Source organism: Oryctolagus cuniculus, chromosome 8, assembly GCF_964237555.1.
Source record: "Oryctolagus cuniculus chromosome 8, mOryCun1.1, whole genome shotgun sequence".
Classification (NCBI taxonomy): domain Eukaryota; kingdom Metazoa; phylum Chordata; class Mammalia; order Lagomorpha; family Leporidae; genus Oryctolagus; species Oryctolagus cuniculus.
The window spans coordinates 122,664,607-122,685,440 of record NC_091439.1 but is presented as its reverse complement, the minus strand read 5'-3'; the positions used below and the strand labels follow the sequence as shown (position 1 = coordinate 122,685,440).

General features: G+C 51.4%; 1 protein-coding gene across 4 annotated transcripts in view; it reads right to left on the bottom strand.

Annotated features, from left to right (window-relative positions):
* The window catches only part of LOC127486595 (forkhead box protein P4-like), a 69,237-nt gene that overhangs the window by 8,475 nt on the left and 39,928 nt on the right, over positions 1–20,834 (bottom strand). For 2 of the 4 annotated variants that reach the window (XR_011378517.1, XR_011378518.1), the window contains exons 6-8: positions 19,372–19,516; positions 17,369–17,600; positions 14,753–14,880 (exon numbers count right to left, since the gene is read on the bottom strand). Coding sequence is in view for 1 of the 4 variants with exons in the window: in XM_070048167.1 (XP_069904268.1) it covers positions 17,369–17,600; positions 19,372–19,516 (377 nt within the window). In the remaining 3 variants the exon portion in view is untranslated. Of the gene's footprint in view, positions 1–14,752; positions 14,881–17,368; positions 17,601–18,444; positions 18,720–19,371; positions 19,517–20,834 lie in introns of those variants that run through there. The other 2 variants (XR_011378519.1, XM_070048167.1) reach the window with 2 other exon arrangements.

Genomic DNA, 20,834 nt, shown 5'->3' with positions numbered 1-20,834 from the left:
GACTGCTCAAAGTAGTATGCTCAGTACATTTTTGGAATTCCTTCCAGTTAAACAAAAATGAACGACTAAATACGACATACTTGGTTTTGTGTGCTTCTTAACCATGTAAAAATGTCACAGTATCGAGCCAAGCATTGAGGATGAAGCCAAACTCTGTCCTAATGTTGGCATGCAGGCTGAATAAATAAATGAGTGTCTTCTTGCCATACTGCTAATTCTGTGAGGTTACCAAAAAATGAGTCGTATTCCCCATGTGAGCACTTTTTAAACCTATGACAGCTACCAGCCATGGCTTGTATGCTCTGCACACCATTCCACAGGCTCCACAAGGGCCAAATGTAAAGAAAACTCAGTCACAGATTCATTTCATACACTCGCAAAATACAGGCTCTCATCAGAGAGGTAAGGCAATGCTTATCCAGGAAATGAATCTAAGTCACTGCAATGTGTCAAAGCCATGGGCTTTCTGTCTTCTAATCCTGACACCACAAACACACTTCAAGTGCAGAAGAGTGCAACCTGCTTACCATGATCATCATAAATGCTCTTTTTTAAAGACTTATTGTATTTACTTGAATGACAGAGTGACAGCAAGAGAGGGAGAGACAGAGAGAGAGAAAGAAAAGTCTTCCATCCTTTGATTCACTCCCCAAACGTCCACAACAGCCAAGCCTGGGCCAGGAACCAGAGACGTCATCCAGGTTTCTCATGTGTGGCAGGGGCCCAAGCACTTGGGCCATTTTTCGCTGCTTTCCCAGATGCGTTAGCAGGGAGCTGGATTGGGAGTGGAGCAGCCAAGACTCCAACTGGTGCTTCAATACGGGATGCATACCTCACAAGCAGTGACTCAACCTGCTGAGCCGTGTCACCAGCCCCTGAATATCATAAATCTTCACTATCAAACCTTCTTTCACAAAAATCTCCACATACAGAAATCCTGAACACTTCTGTATGGATGAACAATGTGTAGATGCTTTGAAAGACCCCTTTCTCTTCTCTTGCATTTCCTATTTGGAGTAGATATTTTGTGTTTCCAGATGATCATGGCTATCTATTGACAGAACAAATGGGTTTTATGTGCTTGGTGAGTGCTATGATTGGGACTGATTCAGTTCCTAAACTCATGTAGGAGTTTAAATTAATGTGTGTCCAGATCCTAGAATATCTAACATCTAGTGGGTGCTCAGTGTATGTTGTAGACAAAGTGTGTGGCAAGTACGTGGCCTAAGGGTTAAGGCACTGGTTAAGCTGTCCACATCCCATATCAGTTCCTGGATCTGGTTCCTGGTTCCAGCTTCCCAGTAATGCAACCCCAGGAGCAGCAGGTGATGGTTCAGTCATTGGAGCTGTGCCACCCACATAATTAAACTGAGTTCCCAGGGCCTGGTTTTGGCCTATCTCAGTCTTGGCCATTGTAGGCTTTTGAACAGTGAACCAATGAATGTGTGCTCTCTATCTATCTATCTATCTATCTATCTATCTATCTATCTATATATCTCTGTCCTCTCTCTACGCCTCTGCCTCTCCCTCTCCTCTCAAATATATTAAGAAAGAAAAACCCCTGAAGTCATAGGTTAATAGTACCAAAAGATAAAACTGAATCCAATTATGGTGTTTAGGAGGTGGGCCTAGTGGGTGGTTGTTGGGAGCATGCCCGTGGAAGGTAGTTCTCAAGAGAAGGTTGATTGTAAAAGCTGAGTTTGATCCCAGCCTCTCCCCCTCCCCCTCCCCCTCCCTCTCCTCTCCTTTCCCCTCCCCCTCCCCTCCCCTTCTCCCCACCACTTCCTGGTTCACCATGTGACCCGCTCTCCACACAAGTTCCACCGCTGCCATCTGTTATCCTCACCAGATGCCGAACCAACAGGGTCACTTGAACTTGAATTTGAACCTCCAAAACCATGAGTTAAATAAACTTTCGCTCTTCATAAAGTTAGCTGCCTCAGGTATTTCATTGTCATCATGAAAATCTGACTGATAGGGTAGGGAACCCATCGCCCTGGTAGTTTTGGCCCCAGGGACAATGAGAGGATTCACACCTGCTCTGTTGGACAGGCCAAGCTCCAGACTTCCCTCTGTCACCAGCCCTGCTGTCAACAGATCCGCAATGCCTACCTCTCACGGTGCGTTAGGTAGTCCTGGCTTCCTGCTCCTAGCGGAAGTTCCACAGGGCTTGGAAACCCGGTACTGACAATATCACAAGACACCTTAACAGGCCTCAGTATCCATCTGTGGGGGCTGCCATAACAAACCGCCACAGACTGAGTAACTTACACAACAGAAGCCTATTCCTGCACAGTTCCGGAGGCCGGCGGTCTAAGGCCAAGTGCCAGCAGGTTAACTATGAGAATCTTTCCAAAAAGAGGGGAGCAGTGCTAGCTGGATAGACCATGTGTTGTACCGAGCTTTGCAAAGCACTTCAAAAAGCTTGTGGAAAAATGGATTGAAAAGACAAGTCGACTTGGATGCCAAAAATGCTTCGAAATCCATGCATAATTTTTTCATGATATATGTTTTTCACAAACTTTTTGAAGACCAATCTTATGAATGGATTTCAAAAAGCTGTTTCACCAAAATAAACATATCTTTTATTGTCATTTCCATGAACTTTCTGAAGTCCCCTCACAGCTCAGCCTCAGTGCTGTCTGCACAAACACCTGCATAAAACCAGCAAGGTCAGGGCACAGTCACAGTCTTCCCTTGGGAACTGTGGGTCTGCGTTGAATTGCATCAAGAGAGCTGGCCGGCGCTGCGGCTCAATAGGCTAATCCTCCACCTAGCGGCGCCGGCACACCGGGTTCTAGTCCCGGTTGGGGCGCCGGATTCTGTCCCAGTTGCCCCTCTTCCAGGCCAGCTCTCTGCTGTGGCCCAGGAAGGCAGTGGAGGATGGCCCAAGTGCTTGGGCCCTGCACCCCATGGGAGACCAGGAGAAGCACCTGGCTCCTGGCTTCGGATCAGCATGGTGCGCCGGCCGCGGCGGCCATTGGGGGGTGAACCAACGGGAAAGGAAGACCTTTCTCTCTGTCTCTCTCTCTCACTGTCCACTCTGCCTGTCCAAAAAAAAAAAAAAAAAAAAAAGAGAGAGAGAGAGAGCAAACCACTGCATTGAAAGATTCTGCATCCTTTAGTTCCTAGGCAGCTGCTCAGCTGCATTCGCTGTGATAAAGGTTTGGTATCAGCTCAAGTCAAAAAGAAGTGCAGAGCAAGCATTATTGCTCCATTTGTTGCTGGGAAATTTTGACTCCACACTGGCACACCCTCATAAGTAATTCACTTTTTTTTTGTATATCAAATACACTGCCTTTCATAAGCAGTCACGCAGGCAGGGACTTTGACCTCTTGTGATAACATAAGGACTCCAGGGAGTCTACGTAGCAGGAAGATACAAACAGGGACACAAAGCAATATTGGCAAGAGCAAGATTTAGCCTTCAGAAAATCCCTAGGCTGTTGGAGCCTTGACCCCGTGCTATGAGACTTCTTCAGCTGGACACGAATTACCACTGTGATCGTAACATCACGGAAAGAGGTGCATCTTCCCCTGCCCCAGTTACCGACTCACACAAAAACTGCAGCATCGAACTTCTCCCAATGCATCCAAACTTTCTTTCTTTCATGAATGGAAACTTCCAGTTCTCGCCAAGATGAAGCAGCTCCATTCCTTCCCAATCTTCATTTTTACAACTAAAAAAAACCGTGAACCCAAGACCAAAACCAGCAGAGGAGACCCAGAAAGGCGAGATGAAGACAGCAGACTACCTGGGAGTCTCGAGAGGAGGAATTGGCAGGCAATGAGTTCTCTGAGTTTCTTTGTTGACCTCCCTCTACCCAGAACTGCCAGCTGGCACAGATTAAAACTGCTCCCAGATGGGCTGGCATTGTGGCATAGTTGATTTGTGATGCCAACTTCCCAAGTGGGCGCTGGTTCGAGACCCAGCCACTCCACTTTTGATTCAACTCCCTGATAACGGCCTGGGAAAGCAGCAGAGGATGGCCCAAGAGCCTGGGCCCCTGCACCCACATGGGAGACCAAGAAGGAGGTCCTGGCTCCTGGCTTTGGATTGGCCCAGCCCTGGCCATTGAGGCCATCTGGGAATTGAACCAGCGCATAAAAGATACCTCTCTCTCTCTCTCTCTCTTTCTCCCTCCCACCCTCCTTCCCCCGTCTCTATGCAACTCTTTCAAATAAATCTTTCCTTTAAAAATCGCTTCCAGAAATGCCTCTCTCCCTCCCCAGCCAGCAGACCTGGAAAAGGGCAGTACAACACAAAACCCTTACAGCAAAGTCCATCCTGCTCCTTCCAAACCTCAGCAGAAGACGGGAACTGTGGCCCCTGCGGGTTCAGCAGGGCAGAGTGGGAAGCAGAAGCAGACAGGGGCACTGTGACTGCCCTGCCTGGTGGTGGCGGCAGAGCCAGCAGAGAGCGGGCCTTCCATCCCATGCCCAGAGCAGGGGGCAGCACAAGCCGAGCCTCCACTTGCATCGGGCCCCAAGGAGACTTGTGAAACAATATGAAGTGGAGCTGATCCGTCACTATGCCTCACCTTCTCCACTTGTAGTTCTTAAGAATAACTGTAGAAGGTCTTAGGCATGTGAAAAGCCCTGTGTTCCGGGCTCCAGCCCAGGATCCCTGCTGCCCTGAGATGCAAGATCCAAGATGCACTGCGTTCTGAGTGCCTGAGGCTGTGTCTGCAGCTGGGAGCCCACCCACCCTGAGAAGTTGTCCTGAGTGTGGTGTGACTGCTCTTCACGAATCATAGGCTGCTGCTGTTTCTCACTGCCTGCCTTTGAGGAATAAGCCAGATCCCTGTGATTTTCTGAGTGTGAGTGTGTTCTGCCTTGCCAGGCTCAGACAGGGAGCTAACCAGGGTCCAGTGGGGCTGCTTCACAGTGCATACAGAGATCACTCAAGTCCCGGCTGCTCCACATCCAATCCAGCTCTCTGCTGTGACCTGGGAAAGCAGTGGAGGACAGCCCAAGTCCTTGGGCCTCTGCACCCATGTGGGAGACCCAGAAGAAGCTTCTGGCTCCTGGCTTTGGATCAGCGCAGCTCCAGCCATTGCAGCCAACTGGGGAGTTGAACCAGCAGATGAAGACCTCTCTCTCTCTCTCTCTCTCTCTCTGCCTCTCTGTAACTCTGTCTTTCAAACAAATAAATAAATCTCTTAAAAAAAAAAAAAGGAATGACAATTACTGAATGGAAAAATACAGTAACAGTAAAGTTTTTAAATGATTCCATGGCTTCAATAGTAGGGAGCAGAGGTCCCTTAGGATGGAATTGGAGAACACGAGGAGACGTAAGTAGAATTTAGCTGGTCTGAACAACAGACTGCAGGTATGCTGAGACAGAAGTGAGCGAGTTTTAGGGACACAGAGAGCTGCTGTTCATATCCTTGAAATCAAAGAGGGAGGGAGAAAAAGTGTTTCACAGAAATAATGACCGGGAAGTCCTAAATTTAGCACAAGTCCCAAATTTAGCACACCTACTGACTAAAGAAGCTAGGCAAACCCCAAATAGGACTTTTCAAAAGCCATACCAAGAAACATCGTAATTAAACTTATGAAAACTAAAGGCAGATAATCCCAGGAGCAGAGAAAAGCAACACATAACCGATGACAGAATATCCATTCAAATGCCAACGGAAGCCACAGAGGCCTGAGAACTGAAGATTTTTTGAAAACTGTCAATCATAACTTTTATATCCGGTGGACATATTGGACATATTCATTAGAATGAGGAGGAAAAAGAAAAACAGTGCTGGTTGAAGGGAAATGAAGAGAATTTGACACAAGCAAACCTGTCTTTAAGGCAGGTGTACAGGAATTTCTCAAAACAGAAGAGAAAGGATTGAAAGCGAGATTTGAACTTCAGAAAGGCGAGAAGAACACCAGAATGGGGGGAAAAAAAACAAGAGTTAAATATACTACAGTATTCTCATGGGCTTCCTCCATCATATTTGATGGTTGAGACAAAATATTTAACATCATCTAATGCCTTGGGAAAGCAGTAGAAGATGGCCCAACTCTTTGGGCCCCTGCACCCACGTGGGAGACCCAGAGGAAGCTCCTGGCTCCTGGCTCCTGGCTTCGGATCGGCACAGCTCCAGCTGTTGCGGCCAACTGGGGAGTGAACCAGTGGATGGAAGACCTCTCTCTCTCTCCCTCTCTCTCTGCCTCTCCTCTGTGTAACTCTGACTTTCAAATAAATAAATAAATAAATCTTTTTTAAAAAAATTTTAAAAACAGGCAGGAAAACAATGACGGTGACGTCATGTGGATGAGGGGGTCTTCAACAAGTTCATGACAAGTGTGTATTATGCACAATCTCTGCACAGACTTCAAAAACCTCTGCACTGAAATAAAGTCCTTTTTGAATTCCGCTGCCCAGGCATCTATGAAGTATCCTCACGTAGACTCCAACTCCTCGAGCAATCCTTAAGAAAACTACACACAGCGATAAACTCAGAGTACACTAGAAATGCATCACAATGGAACCCTAGACCTGTTCAGGAAGTTCACGGGCAGGCAAGAAATGAGAAACAGAGGGAACGTGAATGGCAAAGGCACACCCCAAACATGGGGCCTCATCACCTGGGAGCAGGGAGATGCAGGGGAGCGGGGTGGGCCCCTCCCCTGCCTCCACCGTGGCACTGAACTGGATCTGGGCACGAAGGAGGCTCATAAATACCAGGAACTGGAATGCGATGCAGTCAGGCTGTGTCCTCAGCCAACCCTGAGCCACCTGGGCAGCGGCTCAGAGGCTTTCCGGGGCACTGGCCAGGCGCCCTGGGCTGCGGCCTGGCACCCGGGCACTCCCGAAAGCCGGCTGCCGTTTGGGTCTAGCCTGTGTTCAGCTGCTTCTGTGAGACCAGGTGGTCAGAGCTGGCGGAAGCCACAGGTCTGGGAAGGAGATGCGCCCCAGGTTTGCTGGTGTGTTTTTTTTTTTTTTTTCTCTCTTTCTTTCCCTCTATCTGTGCTATGGGAAAGGCTGCCTCCTCTCTCAGCGGGATGCTGGCTGCAGCGCTGGGAGCCAGCAGGAATTTCTGGGAAGCAACACAATTACAGCGTCGGCCAGGTTTGTCTGCAGAACCTGTTGCGCACACGCTGCATTCCTGTCCAAAAGGTCAGGGTTGACCCTGGCCCCACCCCGCTGCCCCTGCTCCCAGGTGTCCTGGGGCCTCCCTTCAGGAGCGGCACGGAGCCCCGGTCAGTGCCTTGCCCATCGCTGCCAGATCGTACCTGGTCCTGGTCTCCATGGCCCTTGGGGCTCCCTCCCTTGGCTTAAAGGTTCCTTGCCTTGTATTGATGATTGGTCAATCACCTCTCACTAAAACTCACTCAAGGCATTGAGAGCTGGATGCAGCTGGCCCTACAGGCACACACGACTCATGAGACTGGGGTGGCGCTGTAGGGTAGCAGGCTAAGCTGCTCGCAGCCTGCAGTGCCGGCATCCCGTATGGGCGCCAGTTCGACTCCTGGCTGCTCCACTTCTGATCCAGTTCCCTGCTAATGAGCCTGAGAAAGCAGCAGAAGATGGCCCAAGTGCCTGGGCCCCTGCACCCATGTGGAAGGTCTGGAAGAAGTTCCAGGCTCCTGGCTTCAGCCTGGCCCAGCCCAGCCCCGGCCATTGCGGCCATTTGGGGAGTGAACCAGTAGATGGAAGATATCTCGATTTCTCTCTCTCTTACACACACTTGCTCTCTCTCCCCCCTCCTGTCTCTGTAACTCTGTTTTTCAATTAGATAAAACACTAAGTCTTTAGGGGGAAGAAAAGATTTACAACATCATTTATCTCCCCATAGATAACACTTTGATGTTTGGCTTTGTCTTGAGGGGTTTCCATTCCTGGAACCCAGGCCCTGAGCAAGAGGTAACCACCACGGGCACACAGCCCCGAGACTCATGGTGCCCACTTTGTCATCATCAAAATTCCGTAAAGAACATAGCATTGCCAACAAACACTGACGGCCAACGAGGCGCTTGGACAGGAACGGAACACATACCTCCCGGGCCCAACTTCAAGCTGTAAGCACCTTCACCGTGAACCCTTCGAGGAGCCCTGGAACTAAGCAATAGCAGCCCAGCGCCGTGCTCTGGACTTTGAAATACATGCCTCCCACTCCCTTCCACCACCCCAGTATCAGTAATGGGCTTGCTGCGTGCTGGGGGAGCAGGGCCAAATTTGGGGGCTCCACAGCCATTCCTCCAGCCAGTGTTGGGATGCCCTGTAGCGTGAGAAAGAGTAAAGCTGATCTCCCATCTGTGCCACTCTGATGCCACTGCCACCCACCCCTGAGCCCAGAATGCACTGCCCCTTCCTCCCAGCCGGTCCAGTTCCTTCCCTCTTCTCGATGCCCCAGTGACCCTCCAGTCCCCCCGGTCTCCCTCAGTGCATGGGACAAGGCACTGTGCTCTGAGTCTCCTCTTGATTTTTTTCTTCTTATTATTCCACACTCAAGTCATTGTTCTTTCCCAAATCAAAATGGAAGCTCCTAGAGGATTACATTGAGTGATATTCATTTGAGTGCCCCCCTCCTCCCCACTTCTTTTTAAAGATTTATATATTTATTTATTTGAAAGGCAGAGTTACACAGAGAGGGGAGAGGCAGAAAGACGTGGGGGGGGGGGTCTTCCATCTGCTGGTTCACTCGCCAAGGGGCCACGACAGCCACAGCTGAACCAGGCTAAAGCCAGCAGCTTCATGGGGTCTCCCACGAGGATGCAGGGCCCCGTACAGTTGGGCCACCTGCTGCTGCTTTTCCCAGGTGCATTAGCTGGGAAGCAGAGCAGCCAGGACAGGAACTGGTGCCCATATGGGATGCCAGCACTGCAGACAGTGGCTTAACCTGCTATGCCACAACACCGGCCCTAACCACTCCCTAAATGCTGCTCATTAACACACACACACACACACACACACACACACTCAAGGAGACAGGGAGATGTGATGGCATTCTAGGTGCATGGTGAAAAATTGGAAAATGAAAAGACAAGACACTGATGAGAAGGAAACCCTTTCAAAATGCATATCTGAAAAAGGACTTGGGTCCAAAATACACAAGGAACACTAACAGCCCAATGCTTAGTTCAAAAATGGGCAAAAGAGCTGCACAGACACGCACCACAAACAAGCACATGAGATGCTCCGTGTCACAGGCCATGGGGAACTGCCACAAGGAGATAGGACCATGTGCCAACCAGAACAGCCAACACCCAGGGCACCAACATCCCCAACGTGCAGCTGAGGCTGAGGACACCAGGAACTGTCATCCATTGCTGGTGAGGACGGAAACTGGCACAGCCACTTCGGGCAACCACTTGGGCAGTTTCTTACGAAAGGAAACATTGGCTCACCGTGGGATGCAACACCTAAACTCCTTGGTGCCGACCCATAGGAACTGGAAATAAATTTAAGTCCATACAACAACCTCCAAAGCAGCAATTGCAAAATTAATTCTAGGATGGGAAACATTACAGGAAATGAAGTCACTCATGCACATCTGTTCAGTTTTCCCAAGTTCAGGACAAATACAAGCACCACTAAAACCAAGAAATCAAATGCTTTCAACAGCCCAGAAGGTTCCCTCATGCTCCTTCCCAGGCCACCCCAACCCCCCGTGTCCAGCCCAGGCCAACCCTGGGGCGCCCTCACCCTCAAGTTTCTTAGGCATGGACTCAAAATTCAGTATGTGGCAGCTCTTAGGGCTGATTTTGCGGCTTTGGCGTTCCATTTCTGGGAGTCAGCAACACTCTCTAGAGATCAGTGTTTGATTCAAAGGGCTGATTCCTCGGGGCGGGACTTCAGGCAGGGGGAGCCCTCGCAGGAGGAAACAAGCTCTCCTCTAGCAGAGGGACCTTCCTACAGCTGGAGCTGCATGGACCCTGGCCTGGTCTCGAGGCCGGTGCAGAGCAGGGGGACCTGGACCCCACATGGGCTCCAAGGACCGGAGGGGGTACATGAGCCACAGAGCACAGGTTTCCCTACAATGCTAGACCTAATGATACGTAATTATCCACCCTCTGGAAGGCAATGGATTGGCTTGGAGAGAGGGCTAGGGGAAGCTGGGAGCTCCCAAGGCCACTGTTTTATGCTCTCACATGTGTAGGTTGCAGCGACGATTCGTAATAAGAAAAAGAAAAGGAAGGGGCCAGCACTGTGGCACAGCATGTTAATGACCTGGCCTGCAGTGCCAGCATCCCATATGGGTGCCAGATAGAGTCCCAGCTGCTCCACTTCCAGGCCAGCTCTCTGCTGTGGCCCAGGAAGGCAGTGGAGGATGGCCCAAGTGCTTGGGCCCTGCACCCGCATGGGAGACCTGGAGGAAGCTCCTGGCTCCTGGCTCCTGGCTCCTGGCTCCTGGCTCCTGGCTCCTGGCTCCTGGCTTCGGATCGGCGCAGCTCCAGCCGTTGCAGCCAACAGGGGAGTGAACCAGCAGATGGAAGACCTCTTTCTCTCTCCGCCTCTCCTCTCTCTGTGTAACTCTGACTTTCAAGTAAATAAATCAATCTTCAAAAAAAAAAAAGAGAGAGAGAAAGAAAGAAAAAGAAAAGGAAAATGGCGGAGGTGGGTCAGCCTCAGGAGTCTGGCCATCCTTAATAATGCCAATCAAAACGAAATCTGCTTGCACAGTGTGTTAAGGCTTCTGCTTGCTGACTCACATCCACAAACATGGATGGCCTTGAGGGCTCATCGCTGCAGGGCCCTAGGCGGCCACAGTTTCACAGGGACGTGGCCTCATGGTTTCTGAGCACGGCAGCTTCTAGGAGTCGTCGCAGAGACCTGAACCAGATATGCAAACAACCTTCTAACCCGGACAGAAGGGGACACGAGGCTCGGAAGCGAGACGGGTTAGGTGCCATGATGTGTCCTGGTCTAGAGCCATGGGCCCTTCTCCCGTGGTTGTCCACATGGCTCCCTGTTCAGGCCCCTGACCCTCGGCGAGGCACCACTGCATCTGGATGGATGAACTCAACTTCTTCCTCCTCCAACCGCTACCTGCTTTCTCAACCTCAATCTTCGCCATAGCTCTTGCCGCCACCTGGCTCCCACTCATCATAATTTGCTTCCGCCTCGTTGGTCTCCTGCTCTGGGGTGTGCCTGCCGTGAGCACACAGGCTGCCCTTCCTGTCGGAGAAAGACGATCCCAGACCGCTGGAACTGCGCTGGCTCGGGTTTGGCTTCAAGGCGGAGGAAACAGGAGTGTCCCAAGCCTGAATCGGACCAAAATGGGCTCCAAGGGCAGCAAAGGATGGGTTGGTCATGCACCAATGGATTCATATAATCCCGGATGTAACTGGACACAAATTCACCTCCTGGGAGCCTGTGGGATTGCTTTCCGTGTGTTCTTCATCAGACAGGGCTACAGGAAGCTCTGAGCTCCCAGGGCCCACTGTTTGGCATGCTCACAGACGCTGCTCGCGATGATGATGGACAGTTAGGGGAGAAGAAGCTCCAGCCAACAGCGTGTGATGAAGAAAGGTTTGAACCTGACAAGCGATCGTACTATGGACGACAGCCTCCGTCACCTCTGTTTCCCTGGCCCTGGATGAGATGCCTGGTTCAGGCTTTCTCTGATGTTTCCCGGCGGTTCCAAAACCACTGTGGTTTGAGGACTTGGCGCTGAAGTGCAAGCACTCCTGGCTGTGTGAGGCTTACACCGCCAGGGGGCGCTGCGTCTTCAGAAGCAGAAGTTCTCCCCACCCCCGCCGTGGTGTCCACGCTGGGTAACAGTACTAGTACCGGCACCCACCGTTTTGTGATGATGAGAAACACGGAAGCCACATCACAAAGCCTGCACAAACCTTGTCCACAGAGCCTCAGTGATCTGGGACCAGCACGGCTCCTTGAACACGAGGCCTCCTCCCAGGACAAGGCAGTCAAACACCCACGCCCCTGGACTTCTATTTCCAAATCCCTTTCTTTAGGGGCCAGCGTGTGGCACAGCAGGGTAAGCCACCACCTGTGATGCCAACATCCCTCATGGGTGCTGGTTCGAGACCCGACTGCTCTACTTCCGATCCAGCTCCCCGCTACTGTGCCTGGGAAAGCAGCAAAGATGGCCCCAGTGCTTGGGTGCCTACACCCATGTGGGAGACCCAGAAGAAGCTCTTGGCTTCGTCCTGGCCCAGTTGTGGCCATTTGAGGAGTGAAGCAGCAGATGGAACATTTGTCTGTGTGTTTCTCTTCTCTCTCTAGTTCTGCCTTTCAAATAAATGAAAAATAAAACAAATCCCTTTCCCCAGAGACTGCACCCATGTCTCTTGGGTTCTTTGGTCTCTTAGCCGATGGGTTGCCCTTTTAACTTCACAAGTACTCAGTGTGGAGTCCCTGCTCCAGTTCTATAAATTCACACTCCCTGCTGTTGCACCCTCGTGAGTCTGGGCAAGCATTAGTGATAACAACTAAAGCTAATTCTACTTGTATCATGTGTCATCGGCTTCCACATGGTTTCAGTTAAATCTGACTCAAGTCAACAAACACATCATGGTGGAGCCCTTGCAGGTCACAGGGGTCAGTGGGCCACAACCTCGTGGCTTTTGTGCACATGCAGAGAAACGGAATCTACAAGCAACTATAGTACAAGTAGAAAGGGACACACAGCTCAGGAGGGGATGAGACAAGCGCCCCGCCCCCAAGGACCTGAGCTGTCCACTCCCTGTGCTAACCCTGCCTGCACTGTGCCCTGATCACCTGGAATCGTCCCCACAGCTCTTGCCACCACCTGGCCCCCACTCCTCGTAATTCGCTTCCGCCTCATCTGCCTCCCGCTCTGGGGTGTCTACACCACAAGCACACAGGCTGCCTAGGACATCAGCAGGGACCTGCGGGGAGCCTCTGCTGTGCTGACTGGGGAAGGCCCAGCCTCTTGGCAGGGACCTGCTGTGCTTCTTACAATGCAATCGGTCCAGACCTTGAGATGAGTGATGGGGCTGGAGCGTTCCAAAGCCAAGACAAGGATCAGGCTGGGACCGGATAATGGCCTCCAGGGAAGGTGTCCTAAGGCAGGAGGCATTCTCAGAGCCTCCTAGGGGACAGCTGGAGCCCTCTCCCAGCTCTGAGGGAGGGGTGTGGGCAGCACAGCCCTCCTCCCTGCAGCCTTGCAGCCCCTCAGGACCACACCGGGCAGCAAGAACTGTGGGCCAGCACTGTGCTCAAGCCCTCCCTGCCTAGCAACCCTGGAGCAAGGTGCCTCCTGCAGACGAGACAAGTCAGAGAAAGGAAGGGACTTGTCCACGGCAGGAGGCTGGAGCCCAGGTCCTGAGATGGCACGAGCGTGCTGTGAAGCCGTGGCCTGGCCCTGCGTGTGCAGCAACACAGGACTTGGAGGTGGAGGAGGGGGCGGGAGACACCTGCCCCTAACCAGCAGCCTGTAGCCCTCCCTCGCCGCTGGGTTCTGAGTCACCTCCCACGTCTTCATTTTAACTCAACACAAGGGACCCAGCAGCGACTCAGTGCAAGCGGCAAACACTCTTCCTCCAGATGCGCGAGGCCCAGGGAGTGAGACACTGATGGAGACCCCCAGTGTGAGACACTGATGGAGACCCCCGGTGTGAGACACTGAGGGTCCTAAGTTCCCCGGCAGGTGCTAAGTGAGCCCTCTGTTTATCCCGGCTGGACCACCCACTAGCTCTGGCACTCCGGGAAAGCGACTTCCTGTCGATGATCCCGGTGTTTCCTCCTCTGGAACAATTAGCAAAACCAACATGGCAGCTGCTTCGTAAATATCCCTTCCCAACGATAATTTTCCTGGTCTGATTCCACCAGTAAAGGTCGTAAACTACTTAATGACCAACATTAGGAAAATGACCCCATGACGTGACAGTTTCAGAACACTTACTTGCGTGGTATGAAATCATGAAAAATCACTTTGGAATATTAACAGCAATACTATAGTAAAAACAATAAATGACACAAAAACTGCATCTGCAACTCGGTTGAGAAACAAATCCTAAAGGGACTGTTCTAAACTAGTGTTTATCAAAATCAGCAAGTTGTCCCACTGGGACATACTGCTGTTCCCAGACAACAGAAAGGCTGCACCTTTGCCCAGAGAAAAGTCTCTTAGTGGGAGCCTCCGGATGGTGGCTGGCGCTGTGGAAGTCTCGTGGAGTCCAAGCTTTGCAAAGGGTCATTTCGGGAGTGCACACCCACAGCCCGGCGGCAGACCTGCCAATCATGCCTCTGGATTCAAGCCTGGAAATTGGTCCTATTCCCCCAGGGGGCTTGGCTATAGCCTTTTCTCCCTTGTGCCTGCCGTCCCCACCACCTGCCAAGAGAGTCAAGGTCAACCCTGTGTGCACCCTGGTGCCTCCACAGAGATGCTCATCTGCCCATTCACTTCAGTCTCGGCGGTGGGCCTCAAAGAGCCCCTGTGGCCCGGCTCCAGCCCCCTCGGCTGCAGCCCTAGCTTAGTTGCACTGCTAAAAGGACCAGTGGGATACCTCCCCATATCTCCCACCCCATATCTCCCAGCCCAGGGGAACCCACACCTCCTGACAAGTGCACTGGGAAGGTTCTCAGTCTGTGCCCCAGCCCCTTCCTTTGCACTCACCTGTAGAGGGGGCTGTTGTGAGATCCATGCTGGCCTCTGTCTCACAGCTCACTCTAACCCCCACCCCCCACCCCCATCACTGCCGTCAGGGGACTGTCCCATCTATGCAGGGATCTCCTGGAAGACAAACCCATGTGGGCTACAAGCTAAGCTTCCAGGCTCTGGTCCTTGGCTACCTTTCCCACACAGCCCTTGTTCCCTACCTGGGACTCCCCATGTCCTTCCAAGCCAAGGTGCTGTGCCAGCCTTGCAGGACTCTTATAGTGCGTCTGGGCCTACTTAGGATGCCTCCAGTGCTCACCTGGCTCCGGAATCAGACTTCCAGACAGGCCTGGTAAAGAAAGACAGGCATAAACCAAGGGGACCACAAAGAGAGAAGTCAGTACTCAGTTCCACAACAAGCGGACACTGATGCATGCGTGCAAGTGTCAAGAACAAGCAGGTAGGAGCTGGCGCTGTGGCGCAACTGGTTAAAGTCCTGGCCTGCAGAGCCAGCATCGCATAGGGGCGCCAGTTCAAGTCCCGGCTGCTCCTCTTCCGATCCAGCTCTCTGCTATGGCCTGGGAAAGCAGTAGAAGATGGCCCAAGGACCTGCACCCACATGGGAGACCTGGAAGAAGCTCCTGGCTCCTGGCTTTGGATCAACTCAACTTTGACCATTACAGTCATTTGGGGAGTGAACCAGTGGATGGACCTGCCTCTCTCTGTAACTCTGTTTTTCAAATAAATAAAATACATCTTAAAAAAAAAAAAAAAAGAAAGAACAAGCAGAGAAACACTCCCACATCAAACAGACAAAATGCAATGCCACAACTCCCCTCAGTGGGATGGAGATATGCGACCTCTCTGATACAGAATCAAAGGGGCCATTCTAAGAAACTCCCTCAAGAAAACAACGAAAAGGAATGAAGAAAGCTTATGAGATTTATGGGATAACATCAGAAATGTACAAGATTTTAGCAATAAAGTGGGATAAGAGGGGCCGGCGCCATGGCTCAACAGGCTAATCCTCCGCCTTGCGGCACCGGCACACCGGGTTCTAGTCCCAGTCGGGGCCCCGCATTCTGTCCCAGTTGCCCCTCTTCCAGGCCAGCTCTCTGCTGTGGCCCGGGAGTGCAGTGGAGGATGGCCCAAGTGCTTGGGCCCTGCACCCCATGGGAGACCAGGATAAGTACCTGGCTCCTGCCATCGGATCAGCGTGGTGCGCCGGCCGCAGCGGCCATTGGAGGGTGAACCAACGGCAAAGGAAGACCTTTCTCTCTCTGTCTCTCTATCTCACTGTCCACTCTGCCTGTCAAAAAATAAAAATAAAAAAAAGAGGGATGAGAGAGAGACAAAGGTATAGAAAGCTTATTTTTAAAATGATGGCAGGAAACTTTCCATATATGGGGAGAGATGTGACCTTTCAGCAAGAGGGAGCTCAAAGGTCACACCAGTAAGATTTTGTCCGAATCAGACTACCCCAAGACATCATATAAGTGAACTGTCAGGAAGAGAGGGAGGGGGTATAATACAGCAAGAAAAAGAAGCAAACAGAATATAAAGGACTTTCAGCATAGATGGCCCCAGACTTCTCCCAGGAGACCTGGAGAGGGTGGAATGATGTATTCCAAGTGCGGATAGAAAAACATTGTGGACCAAGGATAGGGTGCCCAGCAAACCTGTCCTTCAGAAACAAAAGGGAGATAGAGACGTCACCAGATAGACTAGGAGAGTTCATCGCCACCTGGCCTGCCTTAAAGAAATGCTAACCAGGGCTCTCCCAGCTGAAAGACAAGGATGCTCATGAGTAGCACAAAGACACCTGCAGCCGTCAGACCCACTGCAGAAGTGTACACTCTACTCCTGAGACCCCAGTGTCGCACAGGAGCGCTGATGGGACACTGCTCGGCTTCCAATCCAGCTCTCTGCTAATGCGTCTAGGAAAGCACCAGAAAATGGGCCAAGTGTTTGGGTCCCTGCACACACGCCGGAGGCCCAGGCTCCTGGCTTCTGACTGGCCCAACCCTGGCCATTGCAGGTATTTAGGGAATGACCATCAGATGGCTGATCTCTCTCTCTCTCTCTCTCTCTCTCCCTCTCTCTCTTTCTCTCTCTTTCCCCTTCCCCTTCCTGCTTTCCCCCTCCCTCCCCCTTCTCTACATAACTGTGCCTTACAAATAAATAAATAAATCTTTAAAAGAAAAAGTAGTATATATTCAAATTCACAATATCTTTAGTGCGAAGAGTAAAAGGCAAAACCATTAAAATAAAAATAACTATGCTAATTTGCTAAGTGATACGCAATGTGAAATTGTGGCATCAAAAGTTCAGAATGAGACAAGAGAGGGCAGAGAACCTTTGCAGTGTGGTATAGTAGTTTTAATGCAACCACGGTTGTTACCTGCTTAAAACTGCTCATTAGAACTATACGGCATTCTTTGTAAGCCTCACGGTAACCGCAGAGCAAAAACCTATCATTGACACGCTAAAAATACAAAGAAGCGATCCAAGCATAGCACTAGGGAAAATGACTTAAGCACAGGGAAAACACGACGGGAGAAAGGAAGAAAGGACACACAAAACCACTAGAAAACAATTTTTAAATGGCAATACTACGTCTTTACCTACACACAATCATACTGAATGTAAATGAAATATTTTCCAGTGAGAAGTCCTACAGCAGTCGACTAGGTTTTTAGAAAACTGACCGTGCGCTACCTGTGAGGGGCTTAGGTAAGCTGTAATGACACACGCACAGTGGACGGGAGGATGAAGGGGCGGGTGTCTGCCCAGTGCTTAAGCCACCCCACGCATGCCCACAACCCATATCAGAGTACCTGCCGTGAGTCCCGGCTCCTCCACCAGGATTCCGCTTCCTGCTAGCGTGCTCCCTGGGCGGCACAGGGTGATGGCTCAAGCGCTCGCCTCCCATCACCCGCGTGGAAGACAGGTGGAGTTCCAGGCTCTGGCTTCTGCTTGACCCAGCTCTGCTGTTGAAGGCATTTAGGGAATGAACCAGCAGAAGGAAGATCTCTCTGTGTCTGTCTCTCTTCTCATCTCTCCGTCTTTCTAATAAAATGAAAAAGAAGTGTAAATATAATTAATTAGTGACTTAACTGTGAGAATCCAAACTCTGATACTTTTAGAAGAAAACATAGGGGAAAGTTTCACGACCCTGGTCTGGGCAGGAAGTTAGGTGGTGCGACCTCAAAAAGCATAGGCAATAAACCTAGAAGTAGACAAATGAGACTGCAACAAACACAGCAAAGGAACAGTCAACAGAGTGAACTGACAGGTAGCAGCACGGGAAGCGACATTCGTGAACCACATCTGCTGAGCGGTTACATTCCCAATTATGTAAGGGACTCAACAGCACGCACAGAATAACTCTGTTTAAACATAGGCGAAAGAGCTGAGTATACATTTCTTCAGAAGGGAACGCACCAAGGGCCAGGAGTCGTATGGAAAGATGCTCAATATCACTAGTCACTAGAGACATGCAAATCAAACACACTTCACATCTGTTCGAATGGCTACTGTCAAAAAGACAAAAGATAGCATGTGCTGCTGCGAATGTAAATTAGCATAGGCACTGTGGGAAACAGTATAGAGAGTCCTCCAGAAAATTAAAAAATAGCAGTACCATATGATTCAGAAATCTCACTACCAGGGATGCAGCCAAAGGAAATGAAATCAGTGGGCAGACAAGTGCTCTGCTCTTTTATCACGGTCATCACAATAGCCAAGAACTGAGTGAACAGAAGTGTCCGTGGACAGATGAATGGATAAAGAACATGCAGGGTCTATGCAGAATACTGATCAGCGTGGAAAGGATGAGATCCTGCCCGCGTGTGGGACAGGAGAATACTATGGTGAGTAAGACAAGCCAGGCACTGGCCAGCCCGTGGCTTACTTGGTTAATCCTCCACCTGTGGTGCTGGCATCCCATATGGGTGCCGGGTTCTAGTCCTGGTTGCTCCTCTTCCAGTCCAGCTCTCTGCTGTGGCCCAGGAAGGCAGTGGAGGATGGCCCGAGTGCTTGGGCACCTGCACCTGCATGGGAGACCAGGAGGAAGCACCTGGCTCCTGGCTTCGGATCGGCGCAGCGCACCGGTGGTGGCAGCCATTTGGGGGGTGAACCAAAGGAAGGAAGACCTTTCTCTCTGTCTCTCTCACTGTCTAACTCTGCCTGTCAAAAAAAAAAAAAAAAACATATTAAAAAAAAAAAGACAAGCCAGGCACAGAGAGATGGGATCAGCTGATGGGGAGTGTAAAGCAGTTGGTCTTCTAGAAGTTGGGAGTGGAATAGTGATCGCCAGGGGCCCAGAATGACAGGAAGGAGGAGAGGATGGGGTGAGGTTGATGCACAGGCGCAATGTTAGAGCAGGAGAGGTGTTCGTTCCAGTGTAGGGTGACTATGTTAACAATAATATATTGGTATGTCCAAAACACAAAGAAAGGATCGGGAATAGCCTCCCCCACACAAAAATGCCCAGCACCTAGGGTGACCAACACAAGAGTTGCCCTGACTGGACATTTCAGGACACAGCTATGCATTGCAACATCGCCTTATGTCCTGATATCACGTCTCATACAAAAATGGACCCCAACTTTAAGGCGGTGTGGATAGCGCCGGGGCACGGTCTCATGCCGTCTGGGTATTCCACAGGAGCATGTGTTTCTGCATAACCAGACCAGGCACTGCATACAAAGCTGCCTTTCTTTCTGCTTTCTAATCTTACCGGCCAACACTTTAGCAAGAGGGGTCAGCCTAGAAGTGGAGGAATGAGGGGGAAAGAGGGGAGGAGGAGACCCCAGGTCCATCAACACGTTGTAAACACCTGCTCTGTGTAGGCCCTGTGTAGGCAGTTGATTGTCACAGCCGTGTGGAATCTTAAAGAACTCAGCTGGGCAGAGAAGGCCAGGGAAGGGCATGTTCAAATGCCCTGTGTGAAGCAGGGACAAGCAGGAAACAGGGAGCTGGGCCTGTGGGGGAGAGGAGAGGATGTGGTTAAGAGGTGAGCAGGCTAGAAATGCCTGGGGGTTGGGGGCGTGGCAGCGAGGGGGGGGGGTTAGCCCATACAGAAGGGTTTGCCGTTTAAACGCTAGTGGTGTATTAAAGCTAGACAGTGTTGCCACCTGTGTAGGTTTTTTTTTGTTTTTTTTTTTTTTTTGTATCCATCTCTACACTGAGCCATTCACTGGTTCCAACCCCACTAACCACACCCACCTGCCTCTAACCCGCCTCCAATGCCCACCAGGATTTGAAGCAGCCAGGATGGTAACAGGGGGCAGAGTGGAAGGCCCCATCCTCACCGGTGAGAGTGCACAGTGGACGGGCTGGACTGGGGTGCCAAGTTCAGCCATGGCGAGGTCCTGGAGGTGGATGGCTTTGCAATTCCATTGCTGGGATGCCCATCTTCCAGGGCAGGTTCCCAGGGCTCTGCCTGGGAGGGCACTGAGGGGGCGGCTCCGCCGCACTGTTAGTAAAAGGGGCAGCCTATGTGGCGCCATGCATGCCTCACTCGCCAACTTAGGCTCTGGCCTGCAAGCTTGGGTCCTGAGCCCCATGGCCCAAGTACCGGTGTCAGCTCCATCCTCACCTGCTCCTACTTCCCTGCCCCGCCCCCAGGGCAAAGTTTTAAAAGGACCTGTTCCTGAACAGGTGGCTCTCTCTTACTCTCTCTCTTTTCCTTCTTTGCCCCTACCTCTGCTCTGTCAGGTTTTCCCCACCAAGGAACCCCTCCCCTTGCTCTGGTGTTTGGTGGCAGCCTTCCACGCACCGCCCTCAACAAAGGCGCAGACCCTGGCTTCCCAGGAGCAGGCACAATCTCCTTTCCGGGTCCCTCCTTGGAGAGCTGGCCACCTGGCGAAGCCTTGCTCTTGCTTAAGGGACTCTGAAGATGTCCACAGCCGGCTCTCCCAGCCCACAGGGCGCGCCTCCTAGGGGACCCTCAGAGGCAGCGGGCATGGACAGACCTCACTGCGCCTTGTCCCCTCCTTTAGCCCTAGGAGCGCAGGGCTGGTTGATCCAGGTCCCGCCGCGCTCGGGAGAAAGACCTAGGCGGTTACAGAATCCTAAGCCTTCAAGGTATAAGGCAGAAAACTTGCCCACAGGAGACAGGCTCTGCCAAGGCCACAGACGCGGTCTGGTGGCAGACAGGGGGCTGTTTGGTTTCGAGTCCCGGTCTGGGATTAGCGAGGTGCAGTGTCTCTCTGAATACCTTCATGGGTACCTTTTTATTGAGTGTCTACTATGCGCCAGGGAGGGCTGGGGTTTTCCGGGCTAAGGAGCCAGATTGGG